General features: G+C 37.0%; 1 protein-coding gene across 1 annotated transcript; it reads left to right on the top strand.

Annotated features, from left to right (window-relative positions):
* Positions 1–2,572: 2,572 nt before the first annotated feature.
* On the top strand, positions 2,573–11,061 carry LOC139726191 (uncharacterized protein CXorf65 homolog). Its single transcript, XM_071637261.1, has 5 exons — positions 2,573–2,597; positions 7,053–7,139; positions 8,626–8,742; positions 9,590–9,664; positions 10,704–11,061. The coding sequence occupies exons 1-5, from the start codon at positions 2,573–2,575 to the stop codon at positions 10,859–10,861; spliced, it is 462 nt and encodes a 153-aa protein (XP_071493362.1). The 3' UTR covers positions 10,862–11,061.
* The last annotated feature ends 1,111 nt before the right edge of the window (positions 11,062–12,172 follow it).

Raw genomic sequence — 12,172 nt, 5'->3', positions numbered from 1 at the left:
ATAGACTATGTTGTGTTAGTAAAAGGCAATAGACTGTTTTATGTTATGTTGTATTGTTAAATGATAGTGATGATGATAATTGTAACAATGATAATAACAGACATTTACATTGCGCAGCTACTATACTGCGCATTACTTATAATGTAGTCGTGAGATGCGTAATTGAAACCTAAGTTATAGCAGTATTGTTCTGAAGGTTAGTTTTAATTTGGTCTTGAACCCTTTAGGGGCCGCAAAACGTTTTTCGGGGTGAGGGGGAGGCTGTTGTGAAGCGGGGTGTCAAGGTCAATGGTCAGTAGCTGCAATATTATAAAGGATTTTTTTTTTTACTTCTCATGTATCCACATTGCCTACACTCAAATATTCAATATATTTCCTTGAACGTTTTGCAACAGAAAACCCCGACCCCCAATTTGAATACATTAATGTTGGAGTTGTAATGACTAATTAAGATAATGACATTTTTAAGGGGAAATCAAAGTTGAAAAGCTCTTTATTTCTATTTCTATGTACAAACCAACCACACACAAAAAAAAAAATGAGAGGCGAATTACAGACCTGATCCCAAGTCGTAAAAATACATTTTAACCTTCTTGTCGCGTTCGTAATTTGTAAACGTAAGTACCATGTACAATGTATATTGCTCCTGAGTGTACTATGATTAACAAGATTAGCCTCTTCTAGAGATGTCCAAAGGGCCCTGCCATTATAATTAGACCCCTGATATCCCAGCTTTGTCAGGTACTTATTCCTATACCTGGAGCGAGTGGGACATCGTGGGTAAAAACATGTCGACTCGAACATGACGATGGTGACGACGACGACGACGACGACGATGATGATACTAATAATGATGATGATGGTGATGGTGGTGGTGGTGATGATGATGAACGATGGGCACTGACAATAGCATTATACGAAGAAGATTAAAACAAGGCATGACAAGAGAGAATCCACCCTTTTTGTTGTTATAGATTGGGCGAAGACAAAATCTGATAAAAATCAGAAATGCAGAAATTGATAAGATGCTATCGTAATGCGAAATGATAAATATACATGTATATTATATATCTATCAAACAAAATCAAACAGATCGGAACTTTGCTTATTGGTAAACCAAACCTATACTATTGCTATCACCGTTAAGGTTAAGAATCATAATTTAACTTCATAATATAATAATAATAATAATAATAATACATACAATTTCTATAGCGCCGTTCTCCACTTTGATTAAATGCTCAAGGCGCTTTACAATTGTACATCAAAGCAAACAGATTGAAAATACAAGTACATCACAGTAATAGAAGAAGGATGAAGAAGCAGAAAAAAAAAAGACATACAGTTCCAACAGTTCATTAATGATAATTCTATGAAATACTATCATCTATCTAAGATCAAAAATTATCTCTTGGTTGACTATACATGTTATTTAACCATAATAATGCAGAAGTGTGTATTTTTTTTATTCGTGTGAATTTAAACTTGCTTTACGTGCACATAATAAAGAGCATTGTAGCACACGGTAATGCTGGCAAAAACTACTGTATATTTGCACATTAAGTGGCCAAATCATTGAAAAAAAAAGGTTGTTCATCAACCCTCGCACAATACTCGCACCTGTACCACGAAGATGTAGATCCTGTTTTGACAGCGAATGCAACAATGATATCAAATACATGGAAATAATGCGTGCATCAGGGACAACCATGGGACAACCCCTCCTGCGGAGAACAGGTTCAAAAGATCACAAGATCACAACGGAAGACTAGTCATTTTGTATTTACCAAGGAGTTAGTATTTACTTATCATTGTCCCTCATTCGGTATACGACCAAGCCGGAGATAATTCGTACGTGGGGTAATAACAACCATTGCCTCAGACCTCGTATTGATCCCAATTTGCATGACAAAAGCCCACCTCCCGGTACGCCTTTTGACAACAAGTTGTTCAGTAGTCTTTTTCAGTGGCGCCCTCCTCTTCCGTGTAATCAGCGCATGTCGGTCGTTTGCTGGCTTCACTCACTCGGGTGTAAAAGGAACGGTGCAGTGGAGCGTCGCCATGAAACATGTGTAACTATTAAAAACACTCATAAAGGCATTCGAACCGATATCATTGATTGTATTTTCTGGTCAGTAGCAATGCGTGGTGTACACGCTTAACCTGTCGTTGCTTTTTCGTGTTATCATCGGATACCTGAGCATTACAAGTTGTGATAAACAACATTGCTGCTTTCCTGGTTTCAGCTGAACTGGATATTAGTCACGAAGTTTGAGGAGAGAACATCGTGTAATGAGATGTTTACGACTTATGCTTCAGCGAGCTTGTGTGAATATCTGCAGCGATAAAGAGAAAATAGAATTTTACCGATTTGGATCACATCCCGTTTGGATTGTTCTGTTTCTTGGGGATATTGCCTCTATGACACTATAAAAACAAAACAGGACAGGCATATAAAATGCTGACATTCGACTTCGTGCAATAATTGTCACAAGAGGACCCCTCACGAATCTATCAATTCAACTTTGCCTTACATATCTCTGAAGAGTTGATCTGCGTAAAGTAAGAAAAAATGTTCATCACCGTCAAATATGGAGGTAAGTTTATCATAGTTACTGCTAATACCAATCATGCATTGACAACAACGCGTGATCTAAGATAATTGAGTTTGTGAAAAGTCTGAAGTCATGAAAGTACATGAATTAATGACTGTGTCCATGCATCCAAAGTTCACTTTATATCTCGTTAATGAATCTTTGTTCTGCCGATGAGCAAACTGCATGTATGCCGAGGTGTAATAATCACCCAATGATATCGTGAATGACTTGTCATAATTGGGCACTCGATTGTCGGTATGATTTCAGCGTATATATGCCTATATTGCAATTCGGCAAGAGTTCCATAATTATGTACCCACGCTAAAATTGAAAAAAAAAAACCCTCATATGTATGAGTAATATGATCAAATCTAGACGGCTTTATAGGGTTAGTTTTAGAGTTAATGGTTAGAGTTTAGGGTTAAGTTTAGGGTTAGGGTTCAGGATTAGGGTTAGGGCTATGGTAACGTTGATCTCGACTCGATGTCCTAGGGTAACGAAGACCCCAGATTCCTACTACTTGTACTACGTTAGTGGGGTATAGATAACTCTTTCCTGCAAATGTGCCGATAATGATGGGTAGGCCTATCATGACTAAAATTTATGCAAAGACCAATACGGAATTACAAAAGCTGCAATCGTATCGAATATTAGTTAAGGCGCACATTCCTGAAACAAGCGTAGAATGCTAATGTGTTCTGTATATTATAGGGTATTTTCTTTAGTTTATACTTCACCGATAATGTACAACATACCTATTCATCTCAAGACCCAGATCAGGGAGGGAATATCTACCCACAAAATGTCAACACAATTAAGAAACTAACAACTACATAACAATTTAATAAAGGAATGTAACTGTGGATCCAGCTTTAAGGAGACAATGATGTTTTTGAGCATACATATATATATATATATATATATATATATATATATATATATATATATATGTAAAGTATAGTTATGGGCTTACGATGCTCATAATTATGCTTTATTAAGGAGACACTGTAAGGAGAGGAGACAATTTTGTGTCTCTTAAACCGTTTTAAGCTATTCAATTCAATCGCATGCTTTACTGCTGACGTAACTTATCTACACATTGTCTCCCTAAGGCTGGATCCAACGTTATATATACACATATTGTATACATATTTTGTATACAGTGATGTGTATATAATCCATAATAGTTAATCTTCCGTCTTTACAAAAACATTGTCATTCATCAGATTTCTTCAAAAACGGTCTAAAAACCCACTTGTCTATTTTTTTCTTTTTGATTTACAGCTGTATGTTTTTGTTTTTATGTACTTTATATACTCTATAAATTTATCTTTCTTTATTCTTTTTGCGCCTAGAGCACTCCACAGAGTGGATTTTGACTTGTTATTTATCATATTAGGCGTTTTCACATCAGCCCGATGTTTCGAAATAGCGCGCTATTTTCTGATGTGAAAACGCCTATTGATTATTATCATTATTAATTATCATAATTACTATCATTATTATAACTATATCCCCACCATGACGCTACATTCCAGATGATGGATCCTGTCTTGTATATACATGTATATATACACGTATTATGTATATACGCATGCATATATAGGGAGAGAGAGAGAATGAGAGTGAATGTATGTTTGTTTATGTGTGTGTGTGTGTGTGTGTGTGTGTGTGTGTGTGTGTGTGTGTGTGTGTGTGTGTGTGTGTGTGTGATTTATAAACCTAAAATAAGCCTAACGAAAGCGTACAGGAAGTGCGCTCAAAGTCAACCCAACATGCTATCGCGCAATAATTACAAAACATTAATTTAGTGTGCGAAACATTTGAAGCTTTCAGCTTTGAAAGCGATAAGAAACAGGTTTGGGGTTTTATTCCTTCTACTGGCGGAGGCTGAAATCTACACATTGCTCAATTGCATCGTTAATTACATCTGGAGCAAGACAATCGCAAGCGTCAATAGCGACCTATACGTCGATATTTGTTCCTCCGCGGTCTGATTAGCACATAAAGTGATATAACCCCCCCCCCCCCAAAAAAAAGGAAAGAAACCTTCGCGCATGGATCACTGCTATTGCAATTCTCCAACCCCCAAAAGTCAATTGTCCTGTACTTATAGAAAGACAAAGCATGTATATCATGTCCGTGGGCGAAGAGATATTTTTGAAGTTTCCTGTATTTGGTTTTCTTGCATTACTCAAGAATTCTTGCAACGTGACTACGCCGATAAACAGCACAAAACAGTTCGAACAGCGTCGAAGGTGGAGAAACCTTATACATGAGCCTATTAGTCTGTGAGACAGAAACACACACACACACACACACAGACAAATGTGGACTGAACATTGGCTGTGGAATTCTATAGCTGATAAATGAAGCCAAAGAACACCCAACTGAAGAATGAGATTGTTATAAAGGCCGAGAATAAAAGAGAGAAGTGGTAGAAGAAACACTTTGGCAAATAAAAACTTTGAGATCGGTAGAGAGATGACCAGTGTTTATACCTCTGCCATGGCGATGAAAGTAAAATGTCGGATTACACAATAAAACCATTACAGTGAAAAGGATGCCCCTGTCACGAAAAACAACAACATCAAAAAAGAAAGTGAAAAGAATGGGTACAGTGATCGCAAGACAGGGAGAATGTATTCCATAGTAGCAAAAGTAATAGAATTAGTATAGAAGAAGAAGGAGAAGAAGGAGGAGAAGAAGAAGAAGAAGAAGAAAGAAGTAGTAGTACTATGTAGTATTGTAGAAGTAGCAGTAGTAGTAGTAGTAGTAGTATTAGTATGTAGTAGTAGTAGTAGTAGTAGTAGTAGTAGTAGTAGTAGTAGTAGTAGTAGTAGTAGAAGGAGAAGCAGTAGAAGTATAGAAGTAGAAAAGGAAAGTAGTAGCAGAAGATAAAAGAAGTAGAAGAAGATAAAAGTAGAAGTATAGAAGTGAAAGTAGTAGTTGTAGTAGTAGTAGTAGTAGTAGTAGTAGTAGTAGTAGTAGTAGACGAAAATAAAGATAGAAGTATAAAAGAAGAAGAGGAAGAAGAAGCAGAATAAGAAGTAGTAGTAAATCTATAGTAGTAGAGTTCATTAAGAAGAAAAAAGAAGAAGATGATGATGAAGAAAACGTACAGTAATAGTAGTAGTAGTAGTAGAATTAAGTGGTGAAACTATAGGAGAAAGAACGGAAGGAAAGAGAGAAGAATAAAATGAAAGAGAAGATCGAAGAAAAGAATATAGACTCAGTAAAGGGAAAGAAAGACATAAGAGACAAAGAAAAGATGTGGAGAAGTAAGAACAATGAAACGATGGTATTGTCACAGACTGAAAACGAGTTGAGGGAAGAGAAGGAGGGAGAGGAGGAGGAGGAGGACAACGCGAGGGTTTAAACGTGAAGGAGACGAAACATATTGAATCCTACAGCTGAATTCAAAGCGTGGAAACGCACACCACTGTTGTGTTGACCAGGCGAAGGGAGCTGCATGCTTCTCTTCAATTAGCCCAAATCGAGTATATACTATTTACCTTGAGCAAACAGGGTTGCGCCATTCACTGCCAATGACCAGTTGGTCCCTTGACAACCAAGTACGCCCCGAGATGTTTGTGGTTAAACTTTACGGACATCCTTCTCGAGTTGGGTAGAGAGAGTGTGCTTAATGAGCTCCTGCTCGATGCAATATTTACTTTGAGCATCAAATTGATCTTGGATGTTCTTTTAGTTCCCGGCAGCCCACGTGTTGTAGAGCTACAGAGGGAGATTATACTCATTTCGGTTTAAGCGCCCACGTTGCCAATGAGACATACAAAACGTATGCTCCGTTATTTTACGTTCTATTTTATGAAGAGTTATGTCGCTGAATGGGTTAAATGCAAGTCTTTAACATTTTGACGCAACTACATCATCAGACAGAAAGAAATTAATCCTTATCAGTGATACCTCACTTGTTATATAACGAGTACAATCTTGAAGTTATGATTCAAATCATTCCACATTTTCTTATTATTATGTTGTTTTGTTTTTAGCAGGTTTAAAAAAGCAAATATCTCAAGTCATCACGAATGGAATTAAGTCGTTTTGCGATCAAACTCTTCATGTCTATACCTAACTATCTATCTATCCATCCATCTATCTATCTATCTATCTATCCATCTATCTATCTGTCTATCATTTCTATCTGTCTATCTATCTATCTATCTATCTATCTATCTATCCATCTATCTGTCTATCTATCCATCTATCTGTCTATCTATCTATCCATCCATCTATCTATCTATCTATCTATCTATCCATCTATACATTTACATATATATAATATAATATCCAGAGAGGATCAAGAGGACTAACATTATAATCATTATAGGAATGCATCATTTTTCTTCATAGTGCGGTACATAATAATAATATTCATATGCTGATGATGTGTTGATAATATGCCCTTTTTTTATCTCGTCACCATGGTTACAGAAAAGGAGGAGGCACTCTTCAACCCGTACTGCAAGACTATGTTACTACTGGAGGACATCAAGAAACGATGCAAATGCAGTACTAATGGTAAGCTGATCTGTGCCACTTGCCACTTGCCATTTTTAAAATTTCAAACGCCCACGTACATTCGTTGCCAGGTCAACTAAGAGTACATAAGCGTTTTCAATACAATGTAGTCGACTTAATGTGAACACATTGTGAACACACTGTGGGACACTGTTGTTTCCAACAAGAAATTTCTGCCTGAACCACTTTATAGAAAAGGAATGTAGAAATTTCCCAAAAGAACTGGAAGACTCTTTGAAATAATGTATTAGATACATACTTTCATAATTCACTATATAAAAAGCGCCATTGCGGAGTTGTCATTTCTACATCCCTCGTCATAACCATATTATATCTAACATAATTATGTCGTCATGAACATTTATCTAATATAATTATGTCGTCATAAACCTATATCTAATATTATTATGTCGTCATAAACATAATATTCCATAAACATGATAAACATGATAAATGACACAGGGGGACATGGTAGGGAAGAACAAAGATGCTATGGGTTGTTGTTGTTTTTTCTTGTAGAGGGCAATAAACTCTAACATGTGTATAAGGCCTATATTTTTCAGACAGAGTCTTAATTGTTATTGCCTCCAACGGGAATTACCTCAGGCCAAACCAGTGCAACCCGGGGGTTGTTTTGACAATTCATTCCCGACGAATATCGATCTGGCCATTATGTCCGCCTCTCTCATACGATGCCGATCGTAAAACATGATTGTTATCGCGTAATATCGCTATCGATTGTCCGGACCTCGTGTCTGCGATCCATAAAGCACATTTCTGAAAGTATCTCCAAAACATGAATCTTTAAGTCTTTACGAGAAAGGTGGTAAGGCTCTTACCAAGCCGACAAGATCGATTTTACATGTAACATGCACAATGTGTTTTGTCCTTTCGACAACATCGAGCATACAATAAGCTGTTAGTGTCACTTTCCAACATTTAACGGAAAATTGCAGGCCAGTAAAACGTTATAGTCTGATAATAAAGAGTAAATTCTTGCGACCGCAATAGAAAAATTTTATCAAAATCGGGAAGAAAATTAGGGAAGTTATGACACTGTGAATTTCACTAATTTCTTTAAATTAGAAATCAGTTTGACTAATTTCTACAGTTGATATGAATATGCAAATGAGTAAGCTGATGATGACATATCACCTCACAATTTTCCACTGATCGTGTACCAAACCTTGACCAAATTCAGATTTTCTGCTATTTTGGTATAAATGTGATTCCTGGCTGACTACCCTCAAAATAATGATCAGTCAGATATATCAGGATGTGAGATTGGAGCACAACTGCGTCTGACCAAAAACTGGAAATTTCATGACATTTGATCAAACTTTCACTGTTGTGCTTGTAAAATTTTACTCTCTTTTTTAGACTAACTTTGATTTGTCTTGGATTTCGTCGTCAACATTGGTTTTTTTTTTTTTACTCGGGTATGGACTGATCACGTAGTTGTTTTCTCTCTTATGATTACTTTTAGTGCAAGTGGACCTCTCAGACCAGGAAGGTAACGTGAAGCACCTGACCGACGCCCCTCTCAGATACGCCAACGAGCTCCTCAAAGAAAGAGAATCCTTCGTCCTCATCAGGGTAGAAAGTAAGATGCAGTTGCCATGGTAACCTATATATATATACCATGAAATTCTACACATTGCCCATCACTTCCGCTGCCGTTTCATCCTACATTTGAAATAACAAACACAATCTCACTTTTATAGATGCAGGCAATGACAATCGATGTTTTGCGGAACAAAATTGCTCTAGCAAAAATGATCTCAAAGTGTTACAATATCTCGGCCGATCCGTGCTTCTGCATATTTTCTAGAGAGATTTTACGCCACAAGATCAGACGTTTCCATGACAACGACGAATGTCCTCATATTACATGTTACTGATTGATACCTGCATATGGGTGTCGTCATGGTACGTCATGGTATCTGTGAAGGCAATCAAACTGAAAATCTTGTACTATACAGTAGTACTGTCAAAACCAGTTATAACGAGGTACTTGGGACAGCCGCGGCGGTCCCAAGTACCTCGTTATAACCGGTTACTCGTTCCAACTGAACACATAAAAATAGAGAATGAGTCATATTATACAGTAAGTCAGTTTATTCTGACCTTCAGAGAAAAAAAAATAGTTGCATTAGATGCATTACAGATATTTTTTAAGTTCAAGTCTGTGTTAAAAACTCACCTTTTAAATAAATCTTAATTACATGTTTAAATAGAGAAATATTTGATAGATTTTATTTTCATTAAATTTCTGTCTTATGGTATTATGCGTTCGAAGAACTGACTATTATTATTTTATTATCAAAAGTGTGAACAGTTTCCCTCTGCTTACTATTGACACACAATGCGTTGATGCCACGCACGTTAAGGTTTTTAAAGTATTTTTCACTCAATTTCGATGTGTCTTTTTCCAATAACTATTGCAGAAGGGGAAGATGATAATCAAAAGCCGCAGTACACACCGCTGCTGAATGACGACCAAGCCATTGATGCTGCCTTTCTGGGTAAGACCATGCAGGACGCAGACAGTCAGACGTAGACATGCTTGGATTGTCATTGGAAGTATATTACAATGGCAAATTAACATAACCGAGCAGGGAAAATAGCTTTCATTAATCAAGCGAATCTCATTAACATTATAGATGACGAAACCTTTTTTTAGCAAAAAAAAAAGAAGAAATCAATCAGGATTTATTTGCTTTGAAACGGGAGGTTATATTAGTGAGTCTTAATAGACAATTTGTGTTATAATAAAAATATATGAACTCATAACAATTCAGAACAAAACATTGGGCACTGTATTCAATGGTAAATTTTACCACCTACAAATCACAATACTGTATAGTATTTATTTGATGATGTCTGTCTTCACTTTCAACCTCCTAATGAAGAGATCAGATTTCTTCCTTATATTTTCCTCTCTTTTCTTCCTCTCCTTCCTCATCTCCCATTTTTTCTTTTCTCTCTTTTCTTCTTCTTTGCATAATAAAATGGCCAGTTTTTCGTCAATCTGTCTTAATAAAATTGTGTTGTTTGATAACGTTATAATGTTATGTGTGTGACCCATGTGCGGTAACGTCACTGCCTTGTTCCTCCACTATAAACACGCGCCCATTCATCTACATTTCTACCACCACCGTCCCCGCCCTACATATCAAATACAATTACAGGAAAGTCGCGTTATAACAAAGTCCTCGGGACCGACAGTTTTCTTCCGTTATACACTGCATTTTGTTATATCCGAACAAGTAAAGTGTATATAATGATATCTAGATGATAAGTTTGGGCCCTGAATTTTACTTCGTTGCAGGTCCGTAACTAGCCCCCCCCCCCCCCCGTTTGTCAGCTGATTAAACCCGGAAGTGGTCCACTTTTTCTAATTCTGAACCACCCCTCCCCCCCCCCCCCCCATAAAAATCCTAGTTACGGCCCTATAGTTACGGGCCTGCGTAGTATCCGAAATTTCGTCGTGACCGTGTTCGTTATAACAGAAATGCACTGTAATGTGACATTAATCACTTTTCATGGTTTCTTGGCAAACAGCTCGCCTCTCGACCAAGGACAACCTCGGTCTCCACAGCGCCAAGACGAACATGCGGAAGAAAGGTCGCAGCTCCGATAGAGGGCGCGATTCACAGCGAGGACGCACTGGAGCAAAGTCCACGACGCCGACAGGTAGACGGAAGTCCGAAAAGCGATGAAGGGAGAGAGACATTCTTACCACCTGTGAACTTTGACCTTGATACAAAGACAATCATTCGTCTCTAGCAGCTTGACCTTTGGAGTATTACGTCACCAACTGCAACAGTTTGGTTTTGTGTCTTTCTTTATAATGACAGAAGCTTGATATATGACTACTGGCATAATTTTTAGCGATTATAAACGATTTGACGATCGCAAACGATGCGAGGATTATGTCATCGGGTGACTGAAGGTACGCAATGTTTTCCTGTAAAACATCCAGTTATATTAAAAGCATAACTTCATGATTCCTGGATTTTGAAGAATACGATGTGGTAATTAATGAGGATTAAAGAAAAATCCAGTCTACCAAGTAAAAGATATTCTTCAAAGCAAACAAACGTACTAGATAACAACACTAATCATTGCCTTTTTCTTGTAATGCGAAGTTCGATTGATGTCATGTAAAACTATGTATATGATAATTACATTTTTAATTTTTTCTATTTTTTTAATGCATAATGCTATACATAAGACACAGACGTACTGGCCTCTTAAGGCTATTTGCTGCCTTCATATCAACTTCTCAAATTCACTAGGTAAAACAGATCAGTGGTGATTACTGAACATGTCATCCTTGTTTGCATACCAGAGAGATATAACTCGGGTGACCACAGCACAACTCTCTAAAATTTATTTGATTGTCGCGGTGCACTGGGAAACAAAGTAGCCCGTTCCCTCCGTTTTTCAGAGAAATAAGAAAATTTAAGTTAAATTTGACGAACAGAATGACAAAGGTGACAAAGATTTCATTTAAAATCGGATCCAGTTTAAGAAAGTTGTCGAATTTGAAAGTTTCCATTTTTGTATGAAACACTAACATAAGTTGTAACTGCACATTCAAATTTTGCATAGACATCCTTACGTCACATGTCATTCACAGATGCATTCACATCTTTTTACAATAAGTTATCTTTTTAGGTGATCCGAGTATCCTCTCGGATCACCTATTGTATCTGTACGGATTCTTTCTTCTTCTTCTTCTTCTTTATTTCTTTCTCCTCAAATCTTGTGCAGCGGTTAACTCAAAAAGTCCCCCACCTATCACTTTCAAACTTATACCATGTATGTATCATGTCCTAAGGACGACAGATCTAGTGTATCAATGTGATCAGTTGACCGTGACGTCATTATGACGTCATTATCTGAAATCACGTTTACATCAATATCTCATTAATGGAACGGAATTTTTGAATGAAATTAAGATATCATATAGTTCAAGTCAAGGTCTATTGATATATTTCATAAAATTTGGTCACGTTCATACTAAA

This window comes from Diadema antillarum, unplaced genomic scaffold (genome assembly GCF_040938485.1).
Source record: "Diadema antillarum isolate AM-2024a unplaced genomic scaffold, OU_Dant_1.0 seq00000081_RagTag, whole genome shotgun sequence".
In the NCBI taxonomy this organism is placed as follows: Eukaryota; Metazoa; Echinodermata; class Echinoidea; order Diadematoida; family Diadematidae; genus Diadema; species Diadema antillarum.
The sequence above is the reverse complement of the archived record's forward strand: the minus strand, read 5'-3'. Positions and strand labels throughout refer to the sequence as shown.